This window comes from Eutrigla gurnardus (genome assembly GCF_963514095.1).
Source record: "Eutrigla gurnardus genome assembly, chromosome: 23".
Taxonomy (NCBI): Eukaryota; Metazoa; Chordata; class Actinopteri; order Perciformes; family Triglidae; genus Eutrigla; species Eutrigla gurnardus.
Window position 1 is genome coordinate 15,530,489 of NC_139934.1, and position 18,247 is coordinate 15,548,735.

General features: G+C 42.0%; 3 protein-coding genes across 3 annotated transcripts in view; 1 reads left to right on the forward strand and 2 right to left on the reverse strand.

Annotated features, from left to right (window-relative positions):
• Positions 1-802: 802 nt before the first annotated feature.
• Positions 803-18,247, reverse strand: part of LOC311008599 (uncharacterized protein) — a 132,927-nt gene continuing 115,482 nt past the window's right edge. The window contains exons 2-5 of the mRNA XM_084002326.1: positions 1,657-1,734; positions 1,446-1,502; positions 1,189-1,290; positions 803-1,084 (exon numbers count right to left, since the gene is read on the reverse strand). Of these exons, the coding sequence (XP_083858452.1) occupies positions 1,020-1,084; positions 1,189-1,290; positions 1,446-1,502; positions 1,657-1,723 (291 nt within the window). The 5' untranslated portion in view covers positions 1,724-1,734 and the 3' untranslated portion in view covers positions 803-1,019. The remainder of the gene's footprint in view (positions 1,085-1,188; positions 1,291-1,445; positions 1,503-1,656; positions 1,735-18,247) is intronic.
• Positions 3,721-8,027, forward strand: LOC311009258 (uncharacterized protein). Its single transcript, XM_084003311.1, has 3 exons — positions 3,721-3,995; positions 4,247-4,592; positions 6,426-8,027. Exons 2-3 carry the CDS (start codon positions 4,412-4,414, stop codon positions 6,503-6,505), a joined length of 261 nt encoding a protein of 86 aa, XP_083859437.1. The 5' UTR covers positions 3,721-3,995; positions 4,247-4,411; the 3' UTR covers positions 6,506-8,027.
• On the reverse strand, positions 9,262-15,770 carry cldn7a (claudin 7a). The gene is made up of 4 exons (XM_084003310.1): positions 15,470-15,770; positions 13,067-13,231; positions 11,163-11,247; positions 9,262-10,372 (listed from the first exon to the last, which is right to left on the reverse strand). The coding sequence occupies exons 1-4, from the start codon at positions 15,690-15,692 to the stop codon at positions 10,204-10,206; spliced, it is 642 nt and encodes a 213-aa protein (XP_083859436.1). The 5' UTR covers positions 15,693-15,770; the 3' UTR covers positions 9,262-10,203.

Consider the following 18,247-nt stretch of genomic DNA (forward strand, 5'->3'; position numbering starts at 1 on the left):
TATTGGATCTTCTTGGTCCTTTAACATTCATACAATTTGACACCTTCAAATGTGATGAACACATTTCTTTACATTCATTGCTTTTACCATGAAGACCTCGACATTTTTATATTCTTTTATTACCTCTCAGTTGGACTACAGTCATTCTTAGTGGGATAGAACTGTTGTGTCTTTGTCGACTGCAATTCTTCTTACTAGGAAAAAAAAACAGGATCACAAGCAGCAGTAGGCCTGCTGGTCTCTCTCCACTGACTTCCTGTCAGTTTCAGGATTCATTTTAAGAGTTTAGTGTTTTCAGGGTTTTAAATGGACTGGCAGCACTGTATCTGGCAGAAGTATTGCATCTCCATACTGCAGTCAGGGCACTGAGGTCGACCAATCAGATGCTCCTGAGGTGACCGAGCCTTGATACTCTGAAACATTCTACTGATTCATCAGACTTCATCTTCTGTTGGGCTGCATGTATTTTACTCATATTATGAGCATGTGATATTTAGTGTTTTCTTCTGTTATTATTGTGGTTTGCTTTGTATTTTTCAACATTTGTTTTTGCTTATCAGCACTTTGGTCAACCGCTGTTGTTTTAAAATGTGATATACAAATAAAGTTTGACTTGACTTGATAAAAACTTTATGTAATATCATCCATATGCCAAAACCTAACTCATGTATGAGAATTTTATCAGACTTCTTATCTAATTTTTTTACTAGAAAGCGAACAAGCATATTTCCCACATTGTTCTAATATTGCTAATCTCCGTTTAAATTCAAACACAAACAAAGAAAGAAGCAAAACAAGTCTCTGTCATAGAAAATGTCTTTATTTACAACGCATGCAAGCTCACAGACTCTCTATTACAAGGATTATGTGATGCGTAATGTGATATATTTGTTATGTTACGTTGTGTTGCGGCTGATATGTGACACGACATAATAGCATGTAATCATTTGCTCCTGTATGATGTGATATGACTCGTAATGAGACATTTTCTCCTTCTCTCTCTGCATATGTCCACAGGGTCACACCAGGGAGATCGGGATCCCGGGACGCCACATAGCGCAGGCCGCCTTGAACTCTGGAAACTCTACAAATGAAAAAGGAAACAGGCGAGAAATTAAACATCCTGAATGTGAGCACAGAGAAGAGAAACAAACATCTCACACCCACATGAAACATCGCTTCACTCACTGTGGTTTGTTTTGTTGCAGAGGCATTTGATCAGATTGTGTCTCTCTACATGGCTCGTGGGAAACAGTGGGTAGCGACACTTCAATTTTCCTTTGGGAAAAACTGAAAAAAAGAGTTGGTCATTGAAATACAGAGACTCAGATAAGAAGGACTTTAATGCCTTCTTGTCTGCTTTACCCGACAACAACAGACTTCCCATCTTCCCCCAATGAAGGCCAATCTTTAGCCAAACGTATGAGAGACCAGTGGAAACTCACCTCTGCACCTGCACTTACGGATGTGCACTTTGGACACCTGAAATCCAGCAAGTACAGCTGTCCAAAGTGGAAAAAGACAAACGGCAAGAAATCATTTATGTGCATCAATAATACATTACCCATCAACCGGACGGCAACTCTTCCTGTCCTGTTGATGTTGGCCAAGTCATACGTTGTATTTCTGCGGAGACAAAATCCTCTTAATGTTTACCTGAGCTGACGTAGAAGGTGTCGACCAGAACGATGAGCAGCAGAGTAACAGCGATGATCCTGGACATGATGGCACTGAAGGTTGCTCTGCTCACCACAAAGTGTTTGATTGTTGTACAGGAGACTATTAAATACCAACCCCGTTCACGTCCATGAGTTTGATCTACGGGTGGATCGGTCTGGGCATGTCCGGGGGGGGGGGGGGGGGGGCATTCCCACAAACAGGTATGTGGATGAATAAACACACGAGTTAAACTTTTACTTTTAGAATTGCAGTTGATCTATTGAGGTTAATTATTAAAATAATTCAAAATTCACGTTATAGACAACAATTGTTAAACTTTTAACATTTTTTTCTTATTCATTCATTCATTAATAATTAAGTATCTATAAGTTTAAAAAACTTATCTTATTCCACATTATCTGACAGTATCATATTCAGGCCAATTCTCTATTAGCGTATTCTTCATTGAAGCTGTATGGGAACATGATTTTCAGGCAAAGGAAGGTACAAACTACGTTAAAATCCTTTTCCTTATCGGTCACAGTGTTAGACAATGGAATGTGTTAGAAGAAGTCAAAAAATCAGCAACACTAAGTGGCTTCAAGAAGAAGTATGTAAACTGAACTGTTGACCGGTAAAGATTATTGCATGAGAGTTGATAAGGGTCTGAGGCACGAATCAGCAGACACGGTGTTGTGACGGGATGGGAGCATAACAAATGAACCTACTGCTGTAACATGTTATGTCAAATGTCACAAGTAAAAGAAAATGTTATGTCAAATGAAAAATGCAAAATATTATGATGAAGATTTTATCCTGTGGGTAATGGGGGCGGGACTAGATAAGCTTTGGCTTCTCCCGCTTTCCCTTTCGGCCATGTATATTGTATTATTTGAACAAAGATGAAGTGTGATGATGATGATTTAACTGACATGCCCGAAATAAATAAATAAATAATGTATTTTTTTTACATTTACCCCAAATTCAGTCTAAAATCTTTGGGTTGGTTCTCCATTAGAAACTAAAGTGATGTCGGTTTGAACAATGTTTTGGCTGAACAGCATACGTTTGTAGTGAATGAGTGTCTATTGGGTCGAAGGATTTCTTATCATTTTCTTTGACTTAATAATTCTAGTGTTGAGTCGTTTGGATCATTTTTACATTTTGCTTTAAATTAAAAGCAAAAGTCAATTTGAAGGCCGTTAGTGTCTGTGGATCAAGATGAGCTCAATCAAAGGTGTCGACTAGAGTCACACAACTTGGACGCACGTCAGACTCAAATCACAAATTTGATGACTTGAAGACTACGACTTGGACAACAGTGGCTCGTGACTTTACTTGAGCCTTTTGACTTGAAATACTTGATTCCTTCCCCCAATAAAGCCACAATGTGTAAGTTTGTCCCAAATGATTTCCCTTTCATTTCCTAAATCAAGTAACATGGTCACTTTTCCTTCCCAGCAAGGCGAGACCTCATTCCCCAGATCCACATCCATAGTTTAATTCATTTACAAAAACTATGCAATGGATAACAAAAAAACTCATTGCAGAATGCAGAAAGGTGCAAGTCAAAAATGACAGATTGGAGATTTGGAGAAGAGCATAACGACTTGTTTAGGACACAGGACTTGGGACTCGTCAGTCATGACTTGTTCCTACTAATGGTCTCATTGAGTCAGGGCAAGGTTCAGAATAAGGTCTGGTGAAAATCCAATCAATGTGCAAACAGACACTAGTTAGAGATCAGTGGATATGAACAAGCTGCAGTTGTTGACAAAAAGTCACTTCAATATGTAGAAACATTTGCATGCAGCTGTTTTTTCTATACTCTATATTTGAGTGTTTGCAGTGCAGAGCTCCAGTTATGTGAGCCGAACTGCTGAGTCCGACAGAAACCAGTCCATGAGCTGTGTATGGAGACTACCGAGCGGCGCCTCGTCATTGGCTGGCGCCTGAGTCACTCTCTCTCGTTACCGAAGGTGCGTAATTACGCACGGCGCTCTCGAAACCTTGGCACACCTCCGCTGTATAATCCCAAGTGTCAGCAGTGTGTTATTAACAGGCTTCTGTCAGCGGCACCGTGACGTCCGCGTGTCGTTATGAGTCGACACACAATACGAGGAAATCCCCGAGGCAGAGCGAGCGACGAGAGGCCCCTTTAAATCGACGCTTCCTCGGTGTTGAGCCGAGAGAGAGAGAGAGAGAGAGGGAGAGAGAGAGACAGAGAGAGAGGGGAGAGAGAGAGAGAGAGCTCAGATAAACAACAACACTGTTCTTCTCCTCAGAAGCCGCGTTTACCGGATCCGGCTCCTGACTGCGGCCTCGCGGAGGACGAGGTGAGCTCACGCCGCTGCCGTTTCACACCGCTCCCCGGCGGCGTGATCGCTGTCGATCACCGGGCGGAAACATTCAGCGATCAGCGCGTTATCGTGTTTGCTTCACCTGTTTGTTGTGTTGTGTTGGGCACCACATTAGAGCGCGTCGCTCATTTCAGTGGAAACAGCGCGGAAGTGTTCGTGCGCACGAGTCCAGCGCTCTGTGACGCACGAGGGGCTATTTTGACACACCTGTTTACTTTCTCCCGCAGGCTTCGAGGACTTTCCCTGCGTTATTTCCACCGTCGTGTCGTGTGTTCTCCATACATTCATTGTGTTGAATGCCATTGCGGAAGTGAGCAGCTTTTCCACACGACGCAAAGCTCGGACTGTGCTGACACCTAGCGGCCGATCGGGAGAAGGCGCCTTATCCAGAGATGTACGGAGCTTCAGGTATCCCAGAGCTCATCCCGCCCAGCGGGCCGCCCCGGCAGCCCGGTCCGGCTGGGCAGTACAACCCGGGACACCCGCAGGTGAACGGCGACGGCGGCGGAGCCAACCCGCAGAGACTCGGACAGAGGGCTCCCAAGCTGGGGCAGATTGGTCGAACCAAGAAAGGTGGGTGACTGGGAGGCTGCTGTTCAAGTTTCTGTGAGGGTGACAACATGCACACACACACACACACACGCACTTCATTATTAGAAGGACATTATAGCAGACGTGAGTAGGGATGAGCTAGGATTTTAAAACAGGTTTAAAAACAACAGACATAAAGACTCACAAAATGTTCATATCATCCCAGTCCTAAAGGTGACAATGAGAAGATCGACTCAGACAGACGACACAAATCCGTACTGTCAGAATTACATTTTAAAGTCTCTTTACAGAAGTTTAATTTTCAGCTCAGGACATCACAACATATTAACACGGCTTATTTACATATTTACAAACCGTTTTATAGAGAACACAACATAGAGATCCACCAATGAAGACACAAACAATATCAATTTAAATATGTATCACCCTCCCTCCCACCCGTTTCTTTTATAAGCTGAATTAGTGTTTTGCAGCTTATAAAGTTAGCTAATTAGATATGTGAAGTAAGTGTCACGGCTACAGAAATAGAGTAGACGTACATGAAGCGATAGGAAAGTGTGTTTCTAAGTATTAGAGGCTACTGGAAACATTACTGAGAGGCCGAGGACTCAGTAAACTCGGTGTTGTTAGTCAGTGAGAACAGAACAGAAGTTCCATGCTGGATGGGAGGAGGTAGAGGTGCGTCTATTACCGGCCTGACTCGTGCCAAAGGAATGGTCTTGCTAGTTTAACTTGGCTCACCTGCATTTTAAGATTGAGATGGACACAAGAGGAGGAATAATTAACCTTTCACACCAGGAGCCTTGAAAGTGTTCAGTACGTTTTGTTCTAGTTCTAGTTTGGAGTCTTGTGGAGTTTTGATCATTATCTTATAATTACAAGTCATGAACACTGTGGTTGGTGCTTGAGTACAAGCAGGGCTCTTCAGAGCAGAAGGCGAATCGGGCTTTTTATTTTGGAAATTATCCTAAGGGAGAAAATCACAATCTTCTTATTGTAATGGATGGGCCCTTCAGGCAGACCTTTAAACTGGGAGTGAGGGTCTAAGATGTACAATACTGAGAAGCCCCTTTATACTTTGGTATATAGGACTGGAAAAAACACAATCATTGGACCAAACCGTGTTTGTTGTACTGGCTGTGAAAACAGTGATGGGCAATAACACCGCGTCTATGATATTACAATAACACCATTTTTTAAATCGGAAATTATGAAGACACATTTGTAAGTATTTGTATTTGGTAAATTGAACAATTCCATTAAATACACAATATGTCATTTTCTGCAACTTGGGGTTTCTCAGTCAAGACAATAACGAATGACGTTTTAAAGTGGTGTGGAATCATGGGAGTTGTCTTCACCGCAGCTTCTCCTGCTCCGTCAGTGTTCATGGTCCAGGAGGATTTAACCGTAGAGGTCTCCTCCTGCCACTGATTAAAACGGCCACTAACATGAGTCTGATGACTGGCATCCGCTTGGAATAAACGGTTAAAAACAAGCAAGATCTAAAAAGTGCAACATAAAAATGTGGCTTAAAATTGTTAGAAAAATCAATATATGACAGTTTCCAGCAGACGCTGACGCGTGCACAAAGAGGTTATGACACCATGAAATGCAGCGTCACCTTGATTCAAATTGCAGATTCATCAGGTTTGAAAATAGTTGAAGACATTTGGGATACTGTAAGGACACAAGAAGATATACAACATTGTCATTTTTAGACGTATTCATGAGGAAACGTTGCATATCATACTTGATCCAATTAATCTGTAATGGACGAAATCAACGTATCTTATCTCAATGCATTCTTCACTTAGAGGCACACATTCCTGACCTTTGACCTTTCCCCCTCAGTGGACTTGGATGACGAAGACCTGGATGACATCATGAACAACAACGGCCAGTGTCCTGTATCCCTGTCGCCCATCTCCTAAACTTCACCAAGAAGTGCCAAAAAAGAAAAAAACCTAAACCTCCCCGTCAGTGATCGTGGCCTCGATCCTGTCACATGACTGAAGCTTCTGACGGCTTGGCGAGGCACGAAAGATGCCTCATTTAGCGGCAGCTGAAGCCTATAGGCCCTGATTGTACATAGTGTTTATTTAACTTCCCTTTGGTCAGACTGTGAATGGATTGTGTCGCATTGCTCTCTACTCTATACCTCGGTAGGCAGTAGGTTTTCAGGACTTGAGAGGAGGAAGTGTCTATATTTTCCAGAGCTTCTTATCAAGGGCTACATTTCTAAAAAAGTTGCACTGAGCGAATGGTTGGACGGGAGGCTCACCTGCCTGTTTTCTGGTGAGGCTCTCTGGTTTTCTGTGAAGCCGGTTGGTTGTGTGCCGGAACGCACGCCCGTTCCTGAAACGTGAAACGTGAAGCTTTGCTCGTGCAACGAGTGTCTTTCTCTACTCTCACACTGATGCCAGTGGTGCACTAATATCCACTGGATGAAAGCTCGCTATTTACAGAAGGAAAAAAAAGACAACTACTACTAATTATTTATTGTTTAAAAAAACACTTTTGGTCGTGTTGTTATGGCTTCTACGTGTTTTTTACTTGTTTCTGAATGGAAATTGCTTCAGTCTTCTATTGCTGAGATTTAATGTTTCCAAAATGGTGCACTTTGTGGGAATGCCTGTTATGTGCAGTGACATGTCGCAGAATTCTATGCATGGAGTCTGTTAAAGCATCAAAAGGCGTAACTGGTATCCTGTTATGAAGGGCTAATGTAGTAGGATTTCAAACCGCTGCGCCGCTATGCTCTTTAGATCATGCAGAGTCAGCGTTTGTCCCGGAGCTTATTGTTGGCTCGGGGCTGCAGACTCGGCAGTAAAATATCATAAACAACAACAGATTTATGGAGGTTTTGTTGGTTTCCCAGTTGGCCAGACAACTGAGACAAACAGTACAGTCCTAATTCTTTTTTCAACCAATTGCCAAACGATGTTGGACGCTGTATCGGATGATCATTAGAATGGATCGGCACTCAGACGTGTCATAATTAACAATGCTTACTTTGTATTAATATTTACAGCAGTAATCTGCTTATGGTACACCCAGACGGCATCCTAGTGTCTTTCAGGTTGAACTCTTTACAGGTAATGTCAACCTTTCCTTTACAATTACAGTATGACATCATAAAAACAAGCAGCTCTCTGTGATTAGCACTCACCGCTGAGACAATCTTAACACTGATGTTGTTTTTTCGGGGTCATGTGGGTTTTCTAAAGATTGCAGTGGATCTTGAGATGACATGCTATCGTCTGTGGAGGCTCACGCTGATGTCATGTTACATAGTTGGCTGTGAAATTGTTACTTTAAAAATAATGTTTTGCATCATGGAAGCACTGCATTTCACAGCCCTTTCTCTGAGTCAAACGTGTGGTTACCATTTGCATGGAAGTGGTCGACTTTTCATAATGCATCTCGGGAAATTAAAGATGAATCTTTGTGGAAGCTTTGTGGGATCTATCGTTTTGTTTTGCACTTTGATGCCAGTTGTGTTCTAAAACTTCAAACACATTCACATCACTGTTAAAGGAACTTCAAAACCAGTAGAGTTCATTTACAAAAACCAGGCAGCACCCTCCGGTTCCAAAAAGTGAAGCTAATACTGAAGTGCCTTAAACTTACATTCTCTTTGCTAGCCATCAGGGGGCGACTTCTCTGGTTGGAAAAAAGAAGTCTGATTGCATGGAAGTCATGAAAGTAAAGATTGTAAACATGAGTTCATGGTCTCAATCTCTAGTTTCAAGTCTTCTTTAATCCAGCATGATGTTCATTTAGTACATTATGGTCCATTTAGAGTCCACCAGACCAGAAAGCAGGGGATGCTTTAGTTAGCTACTAAGATGAATTTAACTATTAGCTTTAAAGTTGAACTTAAATGATGAAACTAACTTTGATAAAAGCTTCACACCAGAATCCAGATGGATGGTTTGTGAGATCCACAAGTCGCTTCTCCGCAGTCCAAATATGGTCACTTCCTTTACATGTCGACAGCCTAAATGCTGACCTGGAGGCGTCAAAAGTGTAGTTAACAAACCAACGGGTGACGTCCCGATGACTACGTCTATGACAAAAAGTTGCTGGTCGGCCACCGCCTCAATCAGTTGGTTTTATTTGTGCTATCGTGTGACTTTGGTGAATCTGAACTAACTATTTAAAACACCAAAGTCACACATTTACATGCCATGCATACTGTGATCAACATTACCAGTGACGGACACATCCTCCCTCTTTCATTCCTTTAACCGCCTTCTTGAAAATGCCAGTGTGTGATATTTGTGTTGATATCATTCACGATGCCTAAAAGAGTGTGGGCTTTTCTTGTGGGCGTTCTTCTGCAAACTGTTGGCTGGTTGGTGTTTGTACAACGTACAGAGCTGTAACAAGACAAGAGACAGGACACAAATTGCAGTAAAAACCCAATTTAGAGGCATATATCCTAAAAGGAGGTTGTTTTTCTTTTTGCTGTCTCAGCGTGTAGAGCTGGGTTCGAACCCCAGGTCATTCTGTCCACATGTCAACGTGTCCTTGAAACACTGAACCCAACATTGCTGTCTGCGGATGGTTAGAATTGCAATTGTAAGGAAGTTTAAATTTGAGTAAAAAGTAAACATAATTGAATTACGTTTTAGTGTTTGTATGAGAATAACTTTTTAATCAGTTACTATGACCACCGCACAGTTGACAATGTTGTAATACCTTTATTATTTAAGTACTGTTGGACATGTTAAAAAAAGCATTCATTGTTCAATTATCTACTAGATGAGGCTGATGTATAAAACTATGACATATGACAAGAAAAAAAAAACAGTTGTTCAGAGCATAAACATCCCAATACAAATACAACATTTTAATCTGATCTACAACAGTGTTCTACCTCTTATATAAACCTAGACAGGAGCCAAAACTTCATCCTACATTTGTCAAAATAAATAGGCACTTTGATCTCATCGTGGCTGCTATGGGAGCTCTGAGAATGATAACTCACGGTGACTACACATTAAAATATTTCATATGTGAACAGGGTTTGTAACAGACAGGTATGAAGAGTGTGAGTGTTGTAGTAAATGGCCCGTGGGACACGGCCACCTTACACAGTGAGCCCTGTGTGTGAAGTCACACCCTGCTCAGCGTAATGTCTATTTCAGAACCACCAACGATTAAAATTAAAACATTTTTTTTGTCAGCCTGGGTCTCCGGTACGGACACCAAACTGGAATTGATTACTTTCAATTACATGGCAAACGCTAATGGATGCTGGTTCTAACGCGGAGGTGCAAGTGTTGGCTATAATCCACCATTTAGGCTACAAGTCAAGAGGTTCCACCCTGAGGGCTCGTCTATTAAGTCAGGGGATCTAATTATAATCTATTTGTGAAGGTCACAAAAACAATTGGGGAATGTGTGGACGGGTTGAGAGACATCATTCATGAAACAATTGAGAGTGCAGCATGATAATCAAGGGGTTATCAAAGGTCTGCCTGAAGAAAAAGAAAAAGTCCCATTTCAGTAATTCTTTGCCTCTGTGACTCACATCTTCGGTTTGACACCCTTGCCAGTGCTGCAGGAGGGAGGGGGCTTCTTTGTCAGCTTCTGTTGGAGTCCCGAGCTGTAGGGGGCGCTCTCACACATACTCTTTAGTGCTGCTCGCCGGGCCAGAGCGGGAGCTGGCCATGGACGGGTACTTGGACACCTGTTTCTTCCGAGGACAGGAAGCGGCCAACATGGCTCCGCCCAGGACGTCGAGGAGGGAGCCGCCCCAGGCGATGAAGATGGCGGCGCCAAACTCAAATCTAGGGTTTTAAGCAATTATTTCAAAATGAAACGTTTGGACTGCAAGTTGAAAATGTTTCCATTTTACAAAGAGAACATTTCTTTTTCATCAGCTTTTGTTCAGATGTACTTGGGTGTACTTTTGTTATGTAGCAGAAGTAGAGTAGAGTTATGAAGTCAGCAAACTTGTAATGTCAACTACAGCAATAGCTTTCGAACGTGTGCTTACATTAGGTAAGAGTAGCCTCCGTGAGCTTCTGTTCAGTTGGTTCAAACTAGGCCAAGTTGCAGCAGAACCCCAGGGTTTATTACATTGATCAATGATGGGTTTTATTATGTATTAATTGGTATATAATTTCTTTCATCAGAAGTTATACTGTCACTTTAAGCAGCATACAATTAGATCAAATGTATTCATTTAATTTCATTTAAAGTTCTGCATTTAAATACATTTACAGTATTATTAGCAAATGTGCTTAAGTATGAAAAGTTGTCATGTTCAAATATTCAGAATTACTGTATAATATTACTACATTTAATATTACTACTACAATGTAAAACAACGTGTCGTCATTACACCTGGGTTTGTGTACAAAACAAACAAATATAACATATTAATAAGTGAGTTTTAGAGGTGCAGGTAGGCGTCATTACTTTACCTTTGGACAGAGCCAGTTTTCTCATTTTCACTCTTTATGCTAAGCTAAGCTAACTGTCCCCTGGCTGTAGCTTCATATTGAACGTAATACAAGCTCCTCTCCTACTGCTTTGACGACAGGCCTTGAACACACCGTGTGTGGTGTTACTTACTTGGTGTTGACCGGAGTGTAGGGGTTATAGAAAGCCCGGATCACATTATGAGCGAACCAGGAGCACGCTACGATGGCACACAGCCCTGAGGAGAGAGAAAGCCAACAGCAAGGATCAATCAGTACGTCGTCATGCTTGTACCCCCTTTGTAGTCACCAAGTGGCGTACTATTGACTCCAGCACAATTAGCTTTCAGAGCATTCTGTCCTCTTCAGGGCCAGTTAGACCTCTTGTGTTAGAACTGGTGCCAGGAGTACTGGACTCATTCAGTCTAATGACCTCGGGAGGGTTGCAGCAGAGGAGTGGGAGGAAAGTTTCTTGGACTAGGGATCAAACTTTCTCCTACCTACTGAATGATGAACACAAGATCTAAGCAAAAATGTAATGAGGAGGAGAGTTTTGATTATCATAAATGGCACAGACAATCATCTAGAATTAGCATTTGCAAGCAGTATGTGATAATGCAGTTTAGAATATAACGAATACATGGAACGTTGTTACCTAAAACAAAACAAAAAGGTACCTGTATACAGTTACAGAAAAAAAAGACACAATCAGATTACAGATACATGAAATGTTTTGCTGTTCATTATCACAGCTCCAAGAACAAAGAATGCTTTCATTGGCTGGAAATATGGACAATATTTTGTGTTCAAAGCTTAAAAAGAAAACTCATTGTGCAGTGCAGCTTAGGCTTTCTGGCCCTGAAAATACCGTCACTGTCTGGACTCGACATCAAATTTAAGGAAACATTTACAGGTAAGCCTCAGAAATGAATAAGTGTATGGCAGTCTAGAGAGTGAAATGTGAATAGCATGTACTTAAAGTACATTTAAGTTAAATGTGCGTAATTACCGCTATTATCTTGCGTGAAAAAGGAAGGAATAGCTGGGAAACAATGAACCTAAACTCTGTTTATGCATATTTGGTATTGAGATAATCCAAAAAGTAACAGAGAGTAATCAATTGACATTATTTTAATATTATGATACTTGGATTGGGTTACTGAATACAATTTTGAACAGGTAATCAGTAATTGTACATTGTTAAAGTCACCCTCCCAACCCTGTTTATTGGGAAACAGCAGTATTTCAGACAAATGAACAAATCAAAGGAGATGCTTCAGTGTTCTTTGTAGACTATGGTTTTGAAGCCTCGAATTCAGCATTTTAGCCGTCACCATCTTGGATTTTTTTGCAACCAGTTAACAGACCATATAGGAGCGACTGTTGGATCTGACAAACACAATCGACAGAGCAGCAACTTTACTGGATCTGGATCCATCTGCATTCTGGTGTGAAGCTGCTAACACAGTTAGCTTCATAATTCAAGGTCAACTTTACAGCTAAGTGTTATAGTCATCTCAGTAGCTAGTTGCACTGCTAGTTGCAGCGTGGTAGCAACGGTAGCGAGGCCATGGTAATGCCAACATGGTAGTGACCTGTCAATCACAAGGTAGCCCCGCCCTAAAGCATCCCTGCTGTATGGTCTATTTGACTCTAAACGGACCATACTTTACTAAATGAACATCATGCTGGATTGAAAAAGACTTGAAACTAAAGATTGAGACCATAAACTGCATGTTTACAATGTTTAGTAAGGTAATACATCAAGAGAGAAGTAGGCTCGTTTTCGCAGAGACTTCCAATCAGACTTCTTTTTGCAACCAGAGGAGTCGCCCCCTGATGGCCAGCAAATAGAATGCAAGTTTAAGGCACATCAGTTTTGGCTTCACTTTTCGGAACCCAAGGTTGCTGCCTGGTCTCAACACATTATTAAAGCCACACCAGTAGTGTTCCTGCAGCTTGTGGTGGAACAACACCTTCATGTTGCTTTCCCCTTTAATTTGTCAACCCTCTGCATGTCATCGGATGATTTTCATCAACAATGTATGTCATCCTCACCTCCCACCAGCAGGATGATGCCTCCTGTCATGGCAATGCGGGACTTGCGTAGCTTTTCGTTCCCTCCACAGGTGGTGCACTTCATCCCCATGCAGGCCACGCCCAGACCTGCAACGGACACGATGATGCCAACTATCATCAAGGCTCGAGTGGCCTGAAGCGAACCTGGGGGGATGGAGGACGGAGAGAAGGGACATGATCAGAAGTTGGTTCCGTGAAGGGAGGCGGTGAATATGGAACGTGGGAGTCTAACTAAAAGAAAAAACCAACACGATCACATAAAGTCAAACGTGGAAGCACAAACTGGTAAATGATGAGGAAAGAGTAATAAAGCGGCCTCCACCTATCAGAGAGGCTTTATTGTGAGAGGTTGTGAATTACAGTCACATTAGGCTGTCAGGACATCTGAATGTGAGCTTTTCCTGGAAGAGAAACCATGGGATACAGATGAACACTCACCAGCACACACAAACAGACAGAACTAGGGGAGTCACCCTATAAACCTATCACTGGGAGAATCACTGCCCCCCTTCTCCTTTATCTCCCCCCCTGTCCACCTAGAACCAGTCTGTGCCAGCCTAGGCCATCCCTGCCCTGCCCAAACAAACAACCCTCCAGCAGGGATGGAGGGATGGGTCGAGAGGGACAGAGGGGAGGAGGGAGAAAGGAGGCGGGATAACTTTATAAAATACTGTGGGAAACAAAAGGTGGATTATATAGTAAATGCAGATAGAGAACAGGATGCACAGTATCCTGGCTCGGAGCGTTAACACACTGCTCCCATTCACTTTAGAGGAAGCACACAAGTAGGGATGTAGGAGATTATAGCGATAAAAAAAAAATGCTCACAATAAGTTGCTTGTGTTGAATTTCCAGTATCAGGATAACTGTAAATATCACAAGTGTCTAGTTTTTTGTCTAGTTCGCTATCATGGGAGACAAGTGAAATAGGGCCTGATTTAAAAAAAAATATTGGATACAACAATACATATAAAATGTATCCTTTAGGCTTGCAGGGAGACTTTATGATTTATGATCATATTATATAAGATTATTTGATGAAATGATGTTCACTACAAAAACAATGGGTGTCTTATCTTTGTCACAAACAAATATTAATATCCATATAAAATATTTTTATTTTTCTTAAGTAAATGTAAAGGGACTCCAGTATGTTTAAGTGCCTTTTTAAGAGTTTTGAACACAAGAAGGAAAATGCGTTGAATCATAATTATTTTGATCAGCATAATCATGACATGACATTTTTATGTCGTCCCATGACTAGACAGAAGAGACACGGCTTCATTAATAATAGTTCAGTAGAGGCGGCTTTAGACTTTTCTACAAAAATTAGAAGTTTACATAGGCTACTGTATGTAACACTACAGTTGTATACTTGTACTATCAAGAATAATTTTAGCCAATCATGATCCCACAGGTACTGCATTAGGGCTCAGCCCATTTTGGGGCCCTGAGGTGTCCCTATTTACAGTGTTTATGATCAATTGGTAAAAACACAAATGTATTGAACTATCTGCTAAATATATTTTAAATAGGGGCGTCCAACGTATGTGCATATTATCACATTATCACAGACTGATGGAAATAGCTGGTTAATAATCCGGCTAAGCTTAAAGCCTGTTGTCTAGTATGAAACTACATAAAATAAAATAGCCTAGATCATGTCAGATATATCAGCATGTTCAATCAAAAGAAGCAATAAGCAATAAAAGAGTGTGCTGCCTTTGCCAGAGTTGAGTTGTAATGGGCTTCAGAAGCCAAACTTGCTTTTTCCAAAAATGTCATCAAATGAGTTGATGGATCCCAACCTGTTAAACCAGTTTGCTATGCATTCATGTGCATTTCTGCATGAGACACGTTTGGAGACAACTGTGTGTTTGTATGTGTGTTCCTATCATTCCCCCTTGAAGGTTTGAAACTGACTGTTTATGCAAAATCTTCCGAAATAAGTAACAACTGTTGTTTGTGAGGCGAAAAGAGAGAACAGAAGTGTGTATAAAATCACCCAGATGTTGGTATGGAGGGAAAACAGGGATGTTTCCTGTGTGTGTGTGTGTGTGTGTGTGTGTGTGTGTGTGTGTGTGTGTGTGTGTGTGTGTGTGTGTGTGTGTGTGTGTGTGTGTGTGTGCGTGCATTGAGGGGCAGCCTGTGAGGGGAGGTGGGGTGGGAGACGTTCTCAGAATGCGGGTGATGATTGTTTTTAGGATAGAGATTCATCTTTCATATTCCCTGCTGCATGGTCCCGTATGAACGCGCTGGTCCGCAGGGTGATTAAGCCCCTCAGGTGAGTGCTGACAGCCGGACCACTGAGGTGTCCCCCCATGCAGGTAGACCAGGTGGTCCTGCGGAGCATTAAAGCCAGTGTGTCTGACGGAGACTTACTGTCGAGCTGCAGGATGGAGTCGTAGATCTTACACTGGAGCTGTCCGGTGCTCTGGAAGGCGCACGACATCCACAGTCCCTGGTACATGGCCACCGCCGTGATGATGTTGTCCCCGATGTACGCGGACATCTTCCACTGCGGCAGGATAGTCCCGATGATCAGCCCCACGATGCCAATCAGCGACAGGAAAAATCCCAACAGCTGGACCCCGGAGTTGGCCATCCTGGTGTAGAAAAGTTCTCTAAATGAACTCAGATGATCCCGGGTCCAGAAATCAAAGGCGCTGCTGCAGAGTCGCTCCCGAGTTGTTGCGCCGCGGGTCCTGAGTCGGGATGGGCGTCCGGGATGGGGGTGATGGTGTGAAGTGGGTGTGTAGTTCTCCTGCCTGCTGATGCATGGACTTCTACTGGTGTGTGCGGTCGCTGCTGGGAATGTTCCCTCTGCTCCCAACAACAGGTTGTCTGTGCGCTCAGCTCACTACTTCAAAAAGTACCGATTCACTTCACTTCTTTACTCATGTCAAAGTGTACAAAGTACAGCCTCTGAAATGTACTCAAAATAAACAAGTATCCCTATGAAGGACATTCTACTGGCTGTTGTTGTTGTTGCTTTAGTCTAACTGAATCTGCGTCATATGAAAATCCCCTCAAATGCATTAAAACTAAAATAGCGAGCCTGTTTTGAAAATGTGATGAGGAGAAAGTACATATATTTGTTTTACAATGTAGGGAGTACAAGTAAAATGTCAGAAAATAAATACTCAAATAAAGTACCAATACCTGGACATTCTACTTACCTCCCACCTTCCCACTCAACTCTGACCTATTACAAATATATCTGAAATTAAATATCTGCACATGATTCTATTCCTTTTAAATTTAACCATAAAGCCATAGACATGTGGAATCTAGAGCTTGGATATGAACATTCAGCCTATTGATTTTTTGGGGAAAGAAAATACACAATTTAATATGCCAATCTTAATCATATCATCATATCACCAATCTATAACAAGTTATAAAGCTATTTAAGATGGGCTTTAAAGGGCAAACAATGGTTTAAGAGCTTTAAAGAGTAACCCATTTTTTTCCTCCTATAACTAAGAACTTATGTGACTCTAGACTGTAGATAAGAAGCGAAGGTAGTCATGGTGATGTCACCCATCGGTTTGTGGACTATGGTTTTGACGCTTTGAGTTTGGAATTTGGACCATAATGTACTAAATGAACATCATGCTGGATTGAAGAAGACTTGAATCTAGAGACGATAAACTCATGTTTACAATGTTACTAAGATAATACATCAAGAGAGAAGTAGGACCATTTTCTCATAGACTTCCATACATTTAGACTTCTTTCTACCACCAGAGGAGTCGCCCCCTGATGGCAAGCAGAGAGAATGCAAATTTAAGGCACTGGAGGTTACCACCTGCTGTGTGTGTTATTATGAGTCAATGCAGTGTACAGTATACTGACCCAGATTGATGCTATAACTCAGGTTCCTGACACTGCACAAAGTACTAAACTCCCAACCGTCCTTTTCCCACAGATCACCAATCACTGCTGCGAGCAGATTCATGACCTCTTTGTTCTTAGTAACGTGGTAATGAGGTGAACTGGGTGAGGATGGAAAGATTCCAGTGAAAGTTATATGTTCAACAGTGGAATGTACAAACTTTCTTCCAACCCGCTGAAAACCTTTGATGGCATTTAGACAGCAGCAGGTGACCCGATGGACTCCAATGAGTAATGTAACATTGTAATCTGTTTACATATTGTCATTTACATATTAAACATTGTTAGTTCACCATTACATTTGATAAAAACACAGAAAACAAGTCAAAGTCAATACAAGTGGAAACCAACATCATTCAGAAATATAATGAACAATAACGCAAAGTGCTTCTGACTTTTTTCCACCAATGGGAAGTTGTCCATTTGATGCCTCTTGTCACCTATATTTTACAATAAATTTGTTCTATGAGGTCCATTGACACGCCAGTCGGGGCCCCGTCCTGCAGTGAATGGGCAAAAACAGAGACAATAGCAAGCATTGTCCACGTGAGAGGTCAGGCTTTTGGCGCTGCAGCGTGTGTGACTTCACACTGAGGCTAAACAATAGTGCTGCAGCACGGAGGAGGAAGTAATAAGCCGTATCCCCACTGCCAGGTTAATGAGAGTCTGCTCACCTACTGGCAATTTAGAATAACGAGGCTTTACTCTCACAGGTCTGTTACTCCTCTTTTCCTCTTCCACCACTCACTTCTTTCATTTGCTCACGTTTGCCCCCCTCCTCACCTTCACCCACCTCTTCTCTCACTATAACTCTTTCTATACTGTATCCAGGCCTGGGTAATGGGCCTACATTCGTAGCTTGAACAAACGCCCCATTGTTGCTGGGGAGGAACGACCCCATAGCTCGAGGAATCTGCTTCACTTTGATACAGGGCTTCTGGAGGAAGAGAGGGTTCTTATAGGATTGAGGTAGGATGTGGAAAAATAAGGTAAAGGCAATAAGAAAAAAACATGTGAAGGTGAGAAAGGTGAGAACAAAGGGCTGGTTGCTGGTTGAGACGTAGAAGAGGAAGATGAGAAAGAAGAAGATCAAGGGGAAGTCCCAGGCCTACCAGTGCTGTTGCCACAGGTAACCTGATTTATATGACGTCCTCTTGGCTGCGTTTCCACCCAGGTCGTGCACTGTAAGAACACAAAAAGAACATTGCTCTTTCTCCCTCTCCTTTTTACTACTTTCTTTTTTTTTAAAGCGTAAACACACAT